The sequence below is a fragment of the Notothenia coriiceps genome, unplaced genomic scaffold (assembly GCF_000735185.1).
Source record: "Notothenia coriiceps isolate Sejong01 unplaced genomic scaffold, NC01 NC01_scaffold00032679, whole genome shotgun sequence".
Taxonomy (NCBI): domain Eukaryota; kingdom Metazoa; phylum Chordata; class Actinopteri; order Perciformes; family Nototheniidae; genus Notothenia; species Notothenia coriiceps.
In genome coordinates, this window is record NW_011365380.1 from 532,736 (window position 1) to 550,461 (window position 17,726).

At 41.6% G+C, this 17,726-nt stretch overlaps 1 protein-coding gene across 1 annotated transcript in view; it reads right to left on the reverse strand.

The window, feature by feature from the left end:
• The window catches only part of ctif (CBP80/20-dependent translation initiation factor), a 34,838-nt gene that overhangs the window by 14,508 nt on the left and 2,604 nt on the right, over nt 1–17,726 (reverse strand). The window contains exons 2-4 of the mRNA XM_010789252.1: nt 14,018–14,122; nt 13,794–13,872; nt 1,359–1,435 (exon numbers count right to left, since the gene is read on the reverse strand). Of these exons, the coding sequence (XP_010787554.1) occupies nt 1,359–1,435; nt 13,794–13,872; nt 14,018–14,122 (261 nt within the window). The remainder of the gene's footprint in view (nt 1–1,358; nt 1,436–13,793; nt 13,873–14,017; nt 14,123–17,726) is intronic.

The window sequence follows — 17,726 nt, forward strand, 5'->3', positions numbered from 1 at the left end:
AACATTATTAGTGAAATGATACAGAATCTGCTTTGTGCTTGAAAGCTTTAGAACTACCGCCAACCTGCCTTCGAGCTTAACATTTCACATTACATTCAGAAAGCCTCTGTCACAGGTTTAACTCATTTTGCCATTAGTTATAAACATTTTGCAGTATTTAAGAGTCTGTATCTTCCTGCTGTGTTTAAGCATGCAAGGCACTGTTTTGTTATGTTTTTATATGCTTCACGTTTTTCTCTTTTAATTGTTCTCAATGATACAAAAAGGACAGGAGTGTCTCTGGAGGGAAAGTGGTTGTTACAAGCTAAATATTTGATCAATCTTGTAGCTGAGCTTGTGCAAGTCACCAACCCTTTGAAATATAAAGCTTCCACATGATGCATTTCCATCACCCTGTTGTTCTGCTTGGTGTTCCACCACAGTTTCAGTTAATATAACATGAACACATAGAGCAGCCACAGACTTTAACGCCACATAAGCATGCACAAACATATGCATTTAAAACCCTCTCAATGTGTGGTTATAAGCCGCAAGAAAACAGGATGACCCCTTAACCTAAGCAAACTGCTGTTGTTCCACATTTATATATATATATATATATATTTTTTTTTTTTGCCAGGCCTTCGCTGTGCCCATTGCACATAAAAAACAATAGCTCTGCACAGTTCCAATTACTCTCTGTACTTTAAAAACAACGATGAAAGTGCTTTTGTCCATTTGGTATAGCTAAAATTTCCTCATTTTTCAAACCACAAATACAACCCAAATATTTTCTCTTTCCCCGTCTCTTAGCAACTGAAGAACGGTTTTCCAGTGACATCAGGGCATGGAGCGAGAGAACGAGAGCGATGTTTTCTTTTTCTCTTCAGGACATGGTTTCATGAAGTCAGACTTGGGAGAAATTAGATTTCAGAGTGTGTACAATTAGAGCAGATGTGCCGGTATGACATTTTGTGGCAGATTTAGGAGTTTGGAAATAGGATCAAAGGTTAAATGTTGAAAAACCATGGCAAGAAAATCCATAATCAGATAAAGAAAGAAAGCTAGAGTATTGAGTGCAAACAAGGGTGACTGAATAACTGGCTTAAATTTGAGTGAGTAACCTATTAAACATGAAAAACCTTGAATGTCTCCGCAGTGTTTTTTTTTTCTGCCTGCAGTGAAGTGTGGAGCCTGCATTCCTGTCTTGACATAGCTTTGGCTGGGGAGAGATGTTAAGGCTATAGGGCTGGCTGTGCAGTGACATCTGACATCAACAGAAAAAACATTCCCTCTCACTGAGGTAGGTTAGTGTGTGTGTGTGTGTGTGTGTGTGTGTGTGTGTGTGTGTGTGTGTGTGTGTTCGCATGCGTCATTACCGTCGGTCATTCCTCCTGCGTCGGAACAGCTTTTTGGTTTGTGCGATCTCAGCCTCATTAGGAAGGGGAGGGAAGACCTGTTGAGGACAAATCAAAAAATATGAGACCGCTCCTTTCAAGAACAGCATTTCAGATCACTTCTTTGAAAGTAGGTACAGAATCCTTCATCCTCGCTGTACCATCAAAAGTACACAAAGGGCTAGATTACTAATACATCAGACAAACTCGAGGCTTTTTCTTTAGAAAGCCGTTTTTCAATGCCAGACCTCTTAGGGCGACTGTGGCTGCGAGGGAGTGCGGTCGTCTTTCAACCAGAGGGTTGTGGGTTCGATCCCAGCCCATGCAGTTAACATGTCGGTGTATCCTTGGGCAAGATATTTAACCCTGAGTTGCTCCCGATGGCATAGCCAACGGTGTGTGAATGTTAGGTCATAGAGTAAGGTACACTGCTCTGTATGAATGGGTGAATGACATGTATATGTAAAGCGCTTTGAGGGGTCTTAAAGACTGGATAAAGCGCTATATAAGTACAGTCCATTTACCATTTAACATCAATACACTCATTTGAATGTGTTTACTGCACAGAAAGTCAAGAGATTAGGTAAATGGTGCAATGCCACTTTCTTTAGTGAATTAGTGAAATGGCTTTTTCTTCTGAATATTATATATATATATTCATAATATCTTATGGCACAGGCTTGGGTTCGTAGGTGCAAGGACTATAACTTGCATATATTAACAAAAAAAGTGAGAACATTTTTTCAGTGAACTGGTAGGTTATTCTATTACATATGGTTGATGTTAGCACGAGCCTGTAAAATATGATTTTATCATATATTTACGTTTCTTCACTGATGATAGTACCTTTTAGCTGATCGCCGTAGTGATGACACGTCAAACTGCCATGTCTCGTTTGATCAGCACCCAAACAGAGCAATCTCTGCACTTTGTCAGATGTATGACACCGTGTTTTTTAATATGTTTATTTAATTAAAAACACTGCAGCTGCTAGTACCACAAAAGATACACGTACTGTGAAAAAGAATTGGTGGTTCTAAAAACTTCCTGTGAAATCAAAGATATAAGCATCCATCATCAATTAAACATCTGCCCTGTCAATCAAACAGCATTCGGCCCCTTCACTCAACATCACTGTGCAGCTGTTACCATGGTTACAGTTGGTCTAGCACCAGCGCTGTTATGTACAGTGTGCAGTTGGAGATGGTGCATAGATGTGTGTGACTATGCACAGTATCGAGTCAGAGCAGATAACGTGCGTTGCATAAGTAGCTGATGTTAGATGATGTTGATTAGCATTAATGGTTAATAGAGTGTGTTATTTTGTGTGTTGCAAATAGTTGCAGGCTGAAGCATAAAAATAAATTCCCCATATTTCCCCAAACTCTCAAACCGATGCGTTGTGCAAGAAGCTGACCACAGTCTGCAAAGAGGGAGGCTCTGTGCACTGTTTTTACTCTCGGAACAGTTCACTTCTTCCTTTTGGTTTTCTGGATAAAAGTATGACCAAAAACAAATAGTGTGATATCAGTGCATCTAGTCTCATGATCAGCATATCAAGTACCACCACATAGATGATATACTTGTCTAATCCTCTTTTCATTGGATCTATAAGCAGGTACAATGTGGAATATGCGTATCTTTTCATACCCCCAGAGCATTCTACTTTTTGTTACATTTTTGGCTCGCGTTTGTGGTTTCTATTGGTAGAGATATGAGAGGTTGTGGTGGGTTTTGTACAATCGAGACAAGAGTCTGATTTATTTTCAGCGAGGCTTACATTTATATATAGGAAGGAAAGAAAGAAAGACAAAACAAGGGAAGAGAGTCATAGTAAAGGTTTGTTGCCAAGTTTCTATCTGACTTGTAATGACTTAAGGACATTATGTATATGCACTATAGCTGTAGAGCATCAGCTACGTTTTGCATTGCCAAGTAGGAATTCTACTTACATATTTTTTGTCGGTTTTTTGTTGTTGCACAAACATACTGTACATCCAGCCTTTCAGAAACATACTGTAGATTTTCTAATGAGTTTGAAATGTAACACTGCTGCTCCAACCTACTTCTCTCTTAGAGAGGCTGCTGGGGGATCGTAAGATTCTGATTGAATCCAGATGTGAGAGTCAGAAAGTGTCTATGTGTGTGTGTGTGTGTGTGTGTGTGCTGGGGGCACTGTATTCCTGTGGCACAGTAACATCCACAAAAAGGCAGACAAACACACTCTTTAACCGTCGGTTTGTACAAAGCTTTTCTTTGACCAGAGACTTTACATATAAACCCAAAAGTATTAACATCCACAGAACAAATCTGCTTTTTTCCAGACTCTGACTCCTAGAGCGGTCTGACAGGGAGGAAAAGTAGGTGGAGGAAGAAAAAAAGAAAGAAATGGAGGAACTGTTGCATGTTTAGCTACTGTAGTTTTCCTCTAGGATATCATTAGCTGTAATTCTGCCTTCAAATGGTAACCAGATGACAGTAAGTGCACACACACACACACACACACACACACACACAAAGGGTGAAATTATACACGCAATACACTTAACTTCAAGTATTTTACCATCACTATTTCTCAGATCTTTGGCAACAAAAAAAAAAAAATGGCTCTTTGAATCGTCAATTTTAATTTAAGAAAAAAATAAAAAGAAGCATATTTTGGACCAATGCATTAGAGAGAAGCTCAGTTTGGAAAGCTTTCAACAGGAACGGAGAAGGAGGAAGCGAGAGATGTAGAGTTGTCTCTGTGGTTAAAAGGGAGAGCTTTGTGTGTGTGTGTGTGTGCGTGTGTGCGCGTGCGCGTGCGTGCGTGAATATGCTATCTGCAGGTAGCAGCCAGCACGGGGAAGATCAAAGAGAGGCGTGTGCTGTCCTGCCAGAAGAACCCTCACCTCGCAGCAGGCAGCGCAAGCCCTGTGGACGTGACAAGGACTGCGGGGGGGTGGGGGGGGTGTGGCTGTGTGAGTGGGAGAGCAGATAGAAACGGACAAAGGGATTCTTTCTGTGGTTTGGTTTATATACGCAATTTATCAAGGTTATCAAGAGATCAGTAAAGGGTTATTCTAAACATAACGTTTATTTTCTTTAAAAAATAGAGTTGCTCATTTTGATGAGGAGAATGATCCAGGAGGTGGGGGCGGCGAGGCAGGAGCATGCTTCTTTACCGATAACAGTCTTATGGAGCATTTAGACTGAAAAGGAGCAGTTTGTTCCAATGATTTGCTACAGCTACTGAGATTATAAAGATGTTATGCAAGGGCTTTCAGCTTTATTAATAGAGCCACAATCGCCCATCAGACAGGATTTCATAAAGCCTAGAAAGTTGTCACAGTCACTGTTGTTATCCTCCATCTCGACAATAACAAGGTAAACACTAGAATTACCCTGTTGTCGCTACAAAGTCTTCTAGCATCAATGAGTGTTCAAACGCATATGATTGGCTATCCCCAAGCAGGATCCTGGAGGAGCCAGGAAGAAAGACCACAGGGGAGATAAATGAGTAGATGAAAGCTGTAGGAAAGGGAAAGGATGGATGAGGATGTTTCTTTCATGGGGGAAAAAGTTTCGACAATGCGATTCATGTAAAGTTGGATGGAAATAACAGACTGAAAAGCAAGAAGAAAAATGAATGGAGCCATCAACATAGAGGGAGAAGCTTTGCATTTGTTCATTGAGGGATTTAGGACATTTCCTATGACAGTTTAATATGTGGACAAGTTTCTATCCAGGTCATTGGTGGTGTTTGTTTGATTCTTGGTGGTAGCGAATGGATTTGTTAGACAACACATTTGTTTAAATAGCTTCAAATTAAAACTTCAACTGAGTCAACTAAAAATGCTCATCTCTACAGAAAAAGAAGAAGACTTACTCTTGTAAAAATACAATCCTGATTGGGGTGTGTTTTTTACGTGTGCATTGTTTTATGTGCCTGGATGTCTGCCTTGAGAGGAAGTTGACACACCGTGTAGTATTGCAGGGAAAAGCACAGGTCACTGGGAGAGGCTACTTGGGATGCTAGCTGAGAGGATGTATCCTTTTTTCAACCACTCAACATCGCCACGTAGCTCCCAAGCAATAACAGCATATCTGCTTTGAAAGTAATGCATGATTTAACCTTTAAAACACATTTTACGACGTACCCCCAGTAGTAAAAAGGTTTTTGATTTTTCCGAGGGTTTTGCCATAAGGGTCGTTGACCTGGGTCAGAGAGCATTGTCGATCCATTCATAACAATGACGTGGCTTGAGTGTGAAAGGAGTATAAGTAACGAGGAAGGAAAGTAAGGAAATGAGAGCGAACGGGGATGGAAATGTGAAGAATAGAAACGGAGAATAGCGATTATAGGATTTTCTCTGCAACGGCATGGAAAGTGAAGTGCACGTCTTCCTGCGCCTTCTAGTGTGTAACAATTCTGGTCTGATGGTCATTCAGTCCGTCCATTGTTTCCCTCGGCTTATTTATGTTACGAGGGCCCTTGGCCAAAAGCAATACATTTAAAACCGACCCAGGGGTGGCATTAAAGGACAGGTTGTTGAGAGCAGAGGAGAGAGAGAGAGCAAAACAAGAGGGACTGTAAATACAAGATAGCAAACAAGATACAGAGAGGAGCTGAGGTGCAAAGGCGGAAATTATTTGGACAATTTGCCCGCATGTTAAAAGCAAGGATGAATAATGTGTTGTTTTTTGTGACTTGTTTTATTTGATGTGTCCATATGAAAATTAGCTTTGGCTATCTTTGTATGTTGTGAATTGGAGTTTTACAACTATAATAACATGCTGTTCATTTATCATTAGACACAGCCACATACATGTAACAATAAATATAACTGTATTAAAAAACACCATTCAAATCTGCACCAGGTAGAAAGCTTTTCAAACTGATGGATAGATGAAAATTCCCCATATTAATAAAAGTGATATCTAATTAATAAGAAACACAGTGTGCTACAGAACCAATTATTTTACTGTAATTTTTTCTGCCAGTCAAAACACATTCTATAGTTAATATCGCCACCATACACTTGGATATTGTGCCAAATAATGCAAAAATGTCAACTGTTTCGAGTGTGAACGTTGTAAAATTAAAAATTAAAAATGTTAAGTGACATTTTAGGTTTCATAAGCACTACAAGGACTGTAACAAAATCAATTATTTTTGGCAATAATATTCTTAATCTTTAGTATAATCGTGGATTCCTGCATATCATAAGCAAGAGGAAAAGCTACACAACTTGATATTGGCACTGACATTGGCGCCATCATAGATGTGTCCAGCTGTCTCATGTCAGGAATGAAGTTCACATTTCTGATTTCGAATTGTTTTTCTGTTAAATTCCTGTCGGAAAAAATTTGCTCCGTGTTTCACGATCCCTCCTTTAGGCCTTTCATGTAACTTGCTCTGCAGCTGATGCCTGCCAACCGGGCCAAAAGGAAGAGATTCAAAGCTGCCACAGTCAGGTGTGGTGGGTGATCGGTGATAAGAGGGAAAGATGTGAGGTCCTGACATCCGTGTCTCATTTAATAAGTGATCTGAGGCCGGAGCCACAGCAGATCGACAGGCACATCAAAGAACTCGGGGGTCTAGCTACAGGAAGAGATGGAGCCATTGTGGGATCAAAGTGTCAGAGAAAAAAGAGGAAAGAAACCTGTAGTACCCTAAAGAAATATAATCACGCGACAGCCAATGCCACAGCAGCAGGTTTCACGTGCCTGGTTATAGGTAAGAGAAAAAAAGACTTCAGTCATGTGTATCCTTTGTGTTACATTACACTCTCCTCGTTTTTCTTGTAGAATCAAACCTGATGCTTTGTGTGCGGTCGAGTTAACATTGTGAAGACCAATTATTAATGACCCTTATTCTTCTGGGGGCATTTTGGTTGCTCGGTACAGCGCCGATTTTACTACTTTATTATCAGGATCATAAATTGACACCGTGGGCAGCACTCAACCTATCACGAACACATACTAGAGATAGAAATTAATTTAATCATGAAGCAGGCTGGAGGTTACCTTGTTTCTTGGGATTTAGCACAGCAGTAATATGCCAAGTATATAAATCAGTTCAAAGAGGGGAGGGGGAAAGAAAAAAAAGGGGCATGAAATCAAGTTATCCGCCTTTTTGGCCTTGTTCTTTCCCCAACTGCTTTACAATGCACATTTGATTATTATGCACATGTGATAAATAAATTAGGTTAATCTTGTTTGTGTACATATTTACTGTCATTCAGACGCGATGCATTTAACAGTCACTCGTGCACTATTTAATACCTCTGTGGAATTAATTACAATTTTCCCAAGGTAACCCGCTTTCATGTGTTCTCAAGTCTCCAGTGTTTCTCGCAGGCCAGAACTGAGCGCTGTGCAGTGGTGATTAAGCCAGTGTGTGTGCGGTTAATGGAGTGTAGGAGCCAAGCTGCAGTGGGATCAGGAACAATAGCAGGAAGAGACCACAGGGAGGGGGCTGCCGGTCACCATGACCCCCTGGATATTGTTCTGCTGCCCAGCAGCATTTGAAGGATCGAGGGGAGGATTACATTGATGAAATAAGGAGAGGTAGGAGTGGGGAACGGAGCATAATGATGGCAGTTCGAAGAGAAAAGGAAAAAGGATACAGCAGATAGGAAGAAGCAAAGGGAGACGAGGCAAAAGATGATAGAAGAGATGTGCAGTGTGTTCAAGGTAATCAAAAACATACAGGAGCAGTAAATGTGTGGGGGTTGATAGTATGAGAGGAATGCAGGTCTCAGACAAAGTGACAGCTGACAGACAGACCGCCCAATAAGCCCACCCCGCCCCACCAATGTCCCTTCTTAACTGGAGCCCTGCTCTGCAGCACGTACACTTCCAGACGGCGGGGCCAACCAGTCTGTGATATCTTAGCTCCAGACTCCTGCTTTGTTCCCCCGTTGGACGGCTTTGTTCACAGCCCAGAGACCGGATGTCTCCTAAATGACTCGCCGCTTTCTCCCTCTCTGCTTGCTCTGACCATAACCTTCTCTTCCTCCTCTGGTGCCCTCCATTCTTAAAGATATTTGGAATGCTATCACTGACTGCAAGGAAGCAAAACACTTCTTTGTTTATTATATACTCAAGTTTATTTGTGTAGTACAGTGGAGCAAAAAAGTATTTAGTCAGCCACCAATTGTGCAAGTTCTCCCACTTAAAAAGATGAGAGGCCTGTAATTTTCATCCTAGGTATAACTCAACTATGAGAGACAAAATGAGAAAAAAAAAATCCAGAAAATCACATTGTCTGATTTTTCAAGACTTTATTTGCAAATTATGGTGGAAAATAAGTATTTGGTCAATAACAAAAGTTCATCTTAATACTTTGTTATATACCCTTTGTTGGCAATGACAGAGGTCAAACGTTTTCTGTAAGTCTTCACAAGGTTTTCACACACTGTTGCTGGTATTTTGGCCCATTCCTCCTTGCAGACCTCCTCTAGAGCAGTGATGTTTTGGGGCTGTCGCTGGGCAACACGGACTTTCAACTCCCTCCAAAGATTTTCTATGGGGTTGAGATCTGGAGATCTGGAGACTGGCTAGGCCACTCCAGGACCTTGAAATGCTTCTTACGAAGCCACTCCTTCGTTGCCCGGGCGGTGTGTTTGGGATCATTGTCATGCTGAAAGACCCAGCCACGTTTCATCTTCAATGCCCTTGCTGATGGAAGGAGGTTGTCACTCAAAATCTCACGATACATGGCCCCATTCATTCTTTCCTTTACACGGATCAGTCGTCCTGGTCCCTTTGCAGAAAAACAGCCCCAAAGCATGATGTTTCCACCTCCATGTTTCACAGTAGGTATGGTGTTCTTTGGATTCAACTCAGCATTCTTTCTCCTCCAAACACGTCTAGTTGAGTTTTTACCAAAAAGTTCTATTTTGGTTTCATCTGACCATATGACATTCTCCCAATCCTCTTCTGGATCATCTAAATGCTCTCTAGCAAACTTCAGACGGGCCTGGACATGTACTGGCTTAAGCAGGGGGACACGTCTGGAACTGCAGGATTTGAGTCCCTGGCGGTGTAGTGTGTTACTGATGGTAGCCTTTGTTACTTTGGTCCCAGCTCTCTGCAGGTCATTGACTAGGTCCCCCCGTGTGGTTCTGGGATTTTTGCTCACCGTTCTTGTGATCATTTTGACCCCACGGGGTGAGATCTTGCGTGGAGCCCCAGATTGAGGGAGATTATCAGTGGTCTTGTATGTCTTCCATTTTCTAATAATTGCTCCCACAGTTGATTTCTTCACACCAAGCTGCTTACCTATTGCAGATTCAGTCTTCCCAGCCTGGTGCAGGTCTACAATGTTGTTTCTGGTTTCCTTTGACAGCTCTTTGGTCTTGGCCATAGTGGAGTTTGGAGTGTGACTGTTTGAGGTTGTGGACAGGTGTCTTTTATACTGATAACGAGTTCAAACAGGTGCCATTAATACCGTTAACAAGTGGAGGACAGAGGAGGCTCTTAAAGAAGAAGTTACAGGTCTGTGAGAGCCAGAAATGTTGTTTGTTTGTAGGTGACCAAATACTTTTTTTACAGAGGAATTTACCAATTAATTCATTAAAAATCCTACAATGTGATTTCCTGGATTCTTTCCCCCCATTCTGTCTCTCATAGTTGAGGTGTACCTAGGATGAAAATTACAGGCCTCTCTCATCTTTTAAAGTGGGAGAACTTGCACAATTGGTGGCTGACTAAATACTTTTTTGCTCCACTGTATATGCAGTAATCCTGCTTATAATAAAAAGTGGTTTGCTATGGCCATAGTTATACATTTCGGGCAATAATATTTACACTTTTCAAATGAGAGTTAGGAAGAGAAGATGCCATGCTCATGTCTGTAATTACAAAGCTACAGTCAGGCTAAGGCAGGCTTAGCCTAAAGACTGGAAGCAAAGAGAAACAGCTAGTCCTACTCCTACCTTTTTTTTCTTCTTAAATCCACCTACCGCCTATCATCAAACCAGTTTTAAAGCTCACTACTGGACACTCTATTTTGTGTTGGTTTCATCTGTACAATAACTGAAGTGTAAAGCAGCTATTTTTGTTATCTTTGAACAAAGTTAGGTTAACTCTTTCAGGCTTTATTCTAAGCACAACTACCAAGTGGCTGTCTAAAGCTTTACATTCATACATACATGCAGACATGATAGAGGTATTCCAATTGGAATCTAACTCTTGGCAAGAAAGAAAAAAAGAGTTATTCCCAAAGTGTTAAACTATTACACCATATGCTGTTAATAACATAGCTTTCAGCTATAACCAAGCTGAGACTGACCGTCATGGATACTGCCTGGATTCCTGGTAACACTGAGCTGACATTATCTTGGCAGCCAATAAATTACCTCATGGGAAAGAACATCGGGTCACAACAGTCATACCATTTGCACAGAAACAGAAGCACCCACTCCACTCTATTTCAGATGAAAAACACCCACAGGTAAGAGAGTAATGCCGTTAAATAATAAAAAATTACACTAAAATCGGTCTAGGAAAATGTGTGTGCATGGATGTAACACATACTGACACAAAGCTGTTGATGTCTGGCCAAGCAGACGTTTGCTGATCTTATTTCAGGTACAGTAGCACCCTCATGAACCCACACACATGCACACGGGCTGAGGCTGTCACAACACTGAGGATCATTCTGACATGATCATGTTGATGATGCCAAACACCCTGTGAGGGAGATCAAGTGTCCATGCTGCCGTACAGTATGCGTCATGAAGGGGGTAAGACATATTACTGTCTCGAAGGGGCTAGTTTCACTTTGTATTTTGGAGTAGGTGGATAGTTCTTGATAAATTTCAAGTCATTTTTCAGATTAAAAACACATACAGTCTGCTGTCTCATGCACAACAAACACAGACAAAATAATTTGATGTATGTCCCTTTGGATTTAGGAAAGCCAGATACGCATTTTCTTACAAGTCCTTGATGTTTAATAGACTAAACAAATGAATCCGTTAATTGATCGGCAAATGGTTCAAATATTAAAAGAATCTTTTAAACTCATGTCTATATATTAAAATATATTAGTTTTTTATCCTCGATCCCAAAATGTTTTTATGATCATCTTAGATTTTAAATGATTAACATCTGTTCGTACTATTTTTCCTGTGCTGTATGTTTTAATTGTTGATTTCTTTCCCCAAAGCATTTTGAACCTATTGTTTTGACAAATTGCCATACAATTAACAATTGTTTTAGTTATTCAATAATAAAAAAAATGGTTGGAATTTGCTTTAGAATCCATGCAATAGCTGGTATGAATGCACAGATGAAATCCTCTCTCTGAAGCCTGAATGCTTCCGTCGTTGCGACCTGGCGGGACGTGAAGACAGCGGTATTGTATGAACTGGTTGACATTCCAGAGAGGCCGGTGGAGGTGCAGCAGAATCTGAGGGCAAGAGGAGGAAGCCCTTTCTATCAGAGTCATTCACACGCCCACACACACAAACAAGATGTTTTCCACATCCCAGGGCTATTAGTAAGTCTAATCCGACTCCTGGAAAGGGGAGGTGAATGTTGGCAGGAAGTGTGGACCGTAGACGGTGAGTTTGGATGAGCCCTGCCATGTAGTAGCTGGAGGAGGTGACGTGTTGTCGTTTCTGCCTAGATAATAATGTTGATGATAAAAGAAATGCTGAAAACAATATTAAAAAAACAATACAAAGAGGTACTTGGATGCTTTACAATTACATAAACAAAAATTGGAAAATAATGTCCTATGCGATTGATATCTTGCGATGCATCGGTGTGTAAGTATGATTTTGCTATGTTTCACATTCTGATTAAACTCATTATGTCTGCACAGATGCAGTTGATGATTAGGCTAGAGTTATATTTCTATAAGTGGACTTCAGTTTCAGTCATTTATGTAACGTATTATTATTTTTAAAGTAACTGGCCCTGGACAATAACATGGATACTTAGGTGCCCTCACATTAATGGCCTTATTAGAGTATAAACTGGGCATCAGTGGCCTGGCATCAGTGCTGCATGATTCCGCCTGACGGAGCTTTCGGACAAACTGCATCACAGCAGCAAAGACCAAAAGTGAAAGACAGAGTAAAAGTGAAGGCAAAAACTGAAAAAGAATGTGAGCGAGAGAAAATGGCAGTATTCCCGAAACCGTGTCTCTGACCTTGCTGTATCCCAGTGCCCACACATATCCGATCCCGAGCTCACTAGAGAAACGCAGTTAATCCCCTCTTTCAATTGGCCCTAACTGAAAGAACGGAAACATCAATCTTGGCTTGGGAACTATACAATGAGGAAGCCATGTTCGCAGGCCCATCTTGGCTGAAACACTATGAGAGGCGAATTGCAGCTTGACTACAGAACCCAAGAGGGGAAGGAGAGGAAGACAGTGTGGCTCAAACGCTCTGAAAGATGGAAGACATGTTGGCTCAGGGATCAGAGGAAGGAAGAGAGAAGGGTAACACCAGCGTTGGGTGAACTCTGCCGTGCCACAGATTCACAAATCACTTTAGATAACACAATGGTCAAAACCCTTAAATGGTATACACAGCTGCTAAAACAATCACACATATTTGTCTTCCCTTTGGTGGCGTCAGAAATGTCCTATTCAGGAAAACCTTTTCTAATGAGTGACAATAGGAAACTGTTATATAAGTCTTTAGACTATAAGATATCAACAGACAGGGGCTTATCTCCTCTCAAAGGAAGCCTTCTGCAACTTTATTGCAAAGACAACCTCTTGAAGTCTGAGTAAGCCCAATTAGTTAGATATTCTTCCTAAGTTACAGCAGTTTTTGTTGTCTTACAATGGAGATATAAGTATTGTTTTATGAGGTCAAAAGCTGTTGAAAAGGTTTCAAACTCATAAAGAAACATCCTTTGAAACAAATAACCTACTTTACTTTTTTGTAGACATTTTTGGGTTGTTTAAATGCTGTACATACATTTAACCACCAGGGGTCAGTACAACATTTTCATGCTCCTTTAAATCAGTTACAGCGTTTGACCAGCAGGTGTCACCAAATGTTCAATTATAATCAAACAGTGTCATTTATAACACAAGTATGACTATCGAGATTGATCTAGCATATATGAATTGTTCTGGAAGAATAAAATGCTCCTAAATAAATGTTCTTTTTTATGTTAAACATTCTGGTGATTTTAGTCTGGATCTAACTACAGAGAGTAGTCTGGTAAATACACCTATTATTTGTCCATTACGCCACCAGGGGTCACCCTCTGACTACTAATGGGTTGTTGGGTTATCATCTTGGTGAGTGGCTTACTGGCTGTTCACATGAGTGCAAAACCACATGACGTAGCATGTGCAGTTCAAAGATATGCATATTACGACATATTACTTATCAGAGTGAGACATGTATGTAAGTAGGAGAAATTACAGTCACAAAAAGAGAGAAAACTGTGACTTACAGAGCGCAGATGGGGAAGGAACCTCTCTATGTCATTCATGTCTATGCCGTCATCTTCCTCAAACTTGTTTTTATTCATCCTGGAAGAGAGAAAATAACTATCAGCGATTGACAGGCATGAATTGGCTTAGTGACAGAGGACAATCCTAAAGCCATATCTTAAATAATATGGAATGATCAATACAATGCTGAGTCAGAGCAGCATCAGCAGAACCAAGGTCTTACCCCTCTCTGTCGATGTGTGGCAGGTGCTTTGGCGTTCCTCTGAAGTGTTTCCTGTGGAAATGGCTGAAGTCCAGCTTCTCTGGCTGCACGTCCCAACCGGCACCGCTACAACCCAGAGACATATTGAAGGTTAGAGACATCCAGCGTCCATTTATACACACAAGTCCTATTACAAGCGACTGGTGGTGAGGTGTGGAGAAACAGCTGCATCTTATAAAAGGCTCTGTCAATCACTGACCAAATGGGGCTACCATAGACTTGTGTCAGCACTAGGGGAGTCTGGATACACTATTCTTTTTTGGGTCTATTGTCTTACTCAAAAACGTAAATTATTTCAAACTTTAAACAACATATTATGTTTCGAAACTCTAAGCCACAGAAAAACTGTTCAAGCAGCTTTTAATAATTTCTCCTAAATGTTTTTATTCAATACTCAATCCATGCTCCACTTCATCTCTGTCAGCATGGAGGGAGAGTTGCTCCTTCACCGTGTGCTCAGATGTGCCACCGTGGCCGGAAGTTAGGTAGCTGACGCTGCTGAGCAGCTGTTACCATGGCAACCAGAACGACCACCAGTAAAGATGTACGTCTCACACATTTCCTTTTTTTTGTCCTGTAGTTACAGGTCAAGCTCTTGTTTGAAAGGGTTTTCACTCGGGTGTAACGTCACGTGTAAGAAAATCATACAAGATTTCAAGCATTAATTCACATTTTTCGAAGGCAGCAGTGGAGCCTTCAGTGGCAGAAACACTGAACCTAGATATAACTACCGTAATTTTCGGACTATAAGCCGCGCCTTTTTTCCCATTTTTCGACGCTGCCGCTTATATAACGGTGCGGCTAATCTATGGATTTTTACAGCTAACGGGCACTAGGGGACCTCCTAAATCTATGGATTTTACAGGTTACAGTCCACCACCTTTAACTCTATGGACTCTATGGCCGGTCCGCGGACCCCCACCTTTAAGCGGCGGGTTCCAGCAGGAAAAGCTGGAGGCCGGAAAAGAGTGAGACAGGTAGCGCGCAAAAGTAAAAGTGGAACCGAGAGTGGTACGAGAGACAGAACGAGAGCAAGACAGACAGACATTACGAGAGCGAGACAGTTTGTCCCCGTACCACTGGTTGAAAACCGCTGCTGTAGATCACTGCCGGTACGTGCGCTGGGAGCGCACCGTTTAAGTTTGAAAGTTGAAAAGTTTGTGTGTCTGAAACGCTATGTGATACAGTACAGTTTACACAGCACAGTACATGTTCTGTAGCTGCTATTGCACTAAATGGTAACACAAACTGTACTGTATCACATAGCGTTTCAGACACACAAACTTTTCAACTTTNTACATTAAATCCAACAATTGAAGGACAAAATAAATCTCCGAAATAAAGGCTTCCACTCAAATGCGACAACTGTCCTTCAACGAACAACGATAACCTTTTTGACTGCCTCGCATTCAGTATAGACTAGATGTAATATTCTCCTTTTCGATTTCTTATTTAACATAACGAATTTACAATCGTGGGGGCTTCTCCGGGTGTTCGAGAATGCACTCAGACTGAGACCGTATGTAAGAATTAGTCCCAACCCTTGGAAAAAGGAGAGTTCGCCGTGTAAAGCAACTGCAACGAAAGTAACAAAAACAATGTAATATCCTTTTCAGTTTCACAGAACACAAATTAGGTTAATTACATAATATGTTTACATGATTTTGTTGTGCAATAAAACAACCAGAGAAGTGAAACATCGCACACCGTGTCCTCACGCTCCTGTTTCATCTGCTTAATACAGGTATCATCACTGCTACTGATTTCGATAGAGCATTTGTGATTAATTGTGATTGAAGCTTTGGGAGTTACACACGCCTCTGCTCTGTAGAGTTGCTCAGGACTGACTGAGGAAGATCCTCTGAGGCTGGCCTTTGTCCACGTTACCATTACAGTTCAAATTCGGCTGTCTTCGCCGACACCGTGGTCCCATCTCGATGTCATCGTACTATAATACGATGGCTACACGATGGCATTGCGAGGGCTTCACGTAGTCGTGTTGCCTTCCTAAGACAATCGGGAAGCTTCTTGTTTCCTTCCTATTGTCTTTGTGAGGCGAAAAAATGCCCGATGACACCGATGATCACACAAAGATGACACGATTTGACAAGATGCCCTCACGAGTGCCTTAGGAAGGGAAAAATGACACACAAATTCAACACGAAAATGAACCTTCGCATGGTCCTTTTGCAATTTTTTGGCATGCCAAAGATTTTGCCACCGCTCATGAAGTTGCTGACGGAGCCTGAGAAACTCCACCGGCGGTCAAACGATGGCTTAAGATGCCCTCACGAATGGCCCGATGTTGTTACGATCAGAGCCGAAATGTAACATTTCCTTTATCGTGTGTCCATCTGGTGTCAATTTCGGGACAGTGTGACAGGGGCTTTAGTGTTTACTTCCTGTCTGTCTTCTTCTGCTATTCCCTTTAGTGTTTACTTCCTGTCTGTCTTCTTCTGCTGTTCCCTTTAGTGTTTACTTCCTGTATGTCTTCTTGTGCTGTTCCCTTTAGTGTTTACTTCCAGTCTGACTTATTCTGCTGTTCCATTTAGTGTTTACTTCCTGTCTGTGTTTTTCTGCTGTTCCCTTTAGTGTTCCCTCCTAGCCATCTTGAATCCAAAGTTAAGTGCTCTCCACAAAATTAATATCCAATTAAAACTGCGGTCGCACTTGTGCGCGCAGTGATGAGCGGGCCCTCGCGTCCGTGCGCCTGTCAGGGAGGGCGGCCGGTCGTCCTGGCGTCAAGCAGACGCGCGCGAGTACTCGGAAATGAGCCGAGCCCGGAAACGGATGTCGGCGCGCCGTCTGGAAGGAAAACTAATTTCTCTGAAGGCTCGTCGAGGATCGATTATCGAGGAGGCTGTCTGGAGGAGCCGTGACCGGATACACTGATTTAGAGGAGAGAGGAGTGTCTCTGGAGGAGCTATAACCGAGGGTACACTGAAGTATTCTCCGGAGACGATTTCAGCCAACAGTGATGTTTAAAAGAGGCGTGACGCATGGCTGGATGTCAACGAAGCACAGCTCTGCAAACGGTTCCCGTTGTGATTATAAGTTATTCAAGATGATCAAATGTGCATCAGACTTTCTGCCCTTTACCGTTTGTTTGTTTACTCACTAATCACATCTCCCCTGGATGTTAGGTTATGCTTTCATTGTGAGGCAAGGTTTACAGTGAGAACAGCTGCTGTGGTCAGTGCAGAAAGCAGAACAGTGTGTATAATATATATCGCTCAATAATATATGTAACAGGCCTACATTTCACACTTTATTTGTAGGCTTCAGGAGATATCTACCAATAAACAGTAGATATTTTTCATGAAACCATATAGTGCTTCACATAATAAAATATACAAGGGCTGTAGCCTGATATTTAGTTATGCTTTAGGAGCTGTTTGTGTTTGTTGTACTGTGTGTGTGTGTGTGTGTGTGTGTGTGTGTGTGTGTGTGTGTGTGTGTGTGTGTGTGTGTGTGTGTGTGTGTGTGTGTGTGTGCGTGCGTGCGTGCGTGCGTGCGTGCGTGCGGTGCAGGCAGACAGGCGGGTCTCAGTAGCTTAAAGGGGACCTATCATGCTATATTTGAATAATATATTGTAGGGCCATACCTATATAAGGTATATTTATAAGTTTTATTTTTCAAAATACCAAACAGATCATGCATTTTAGCCATG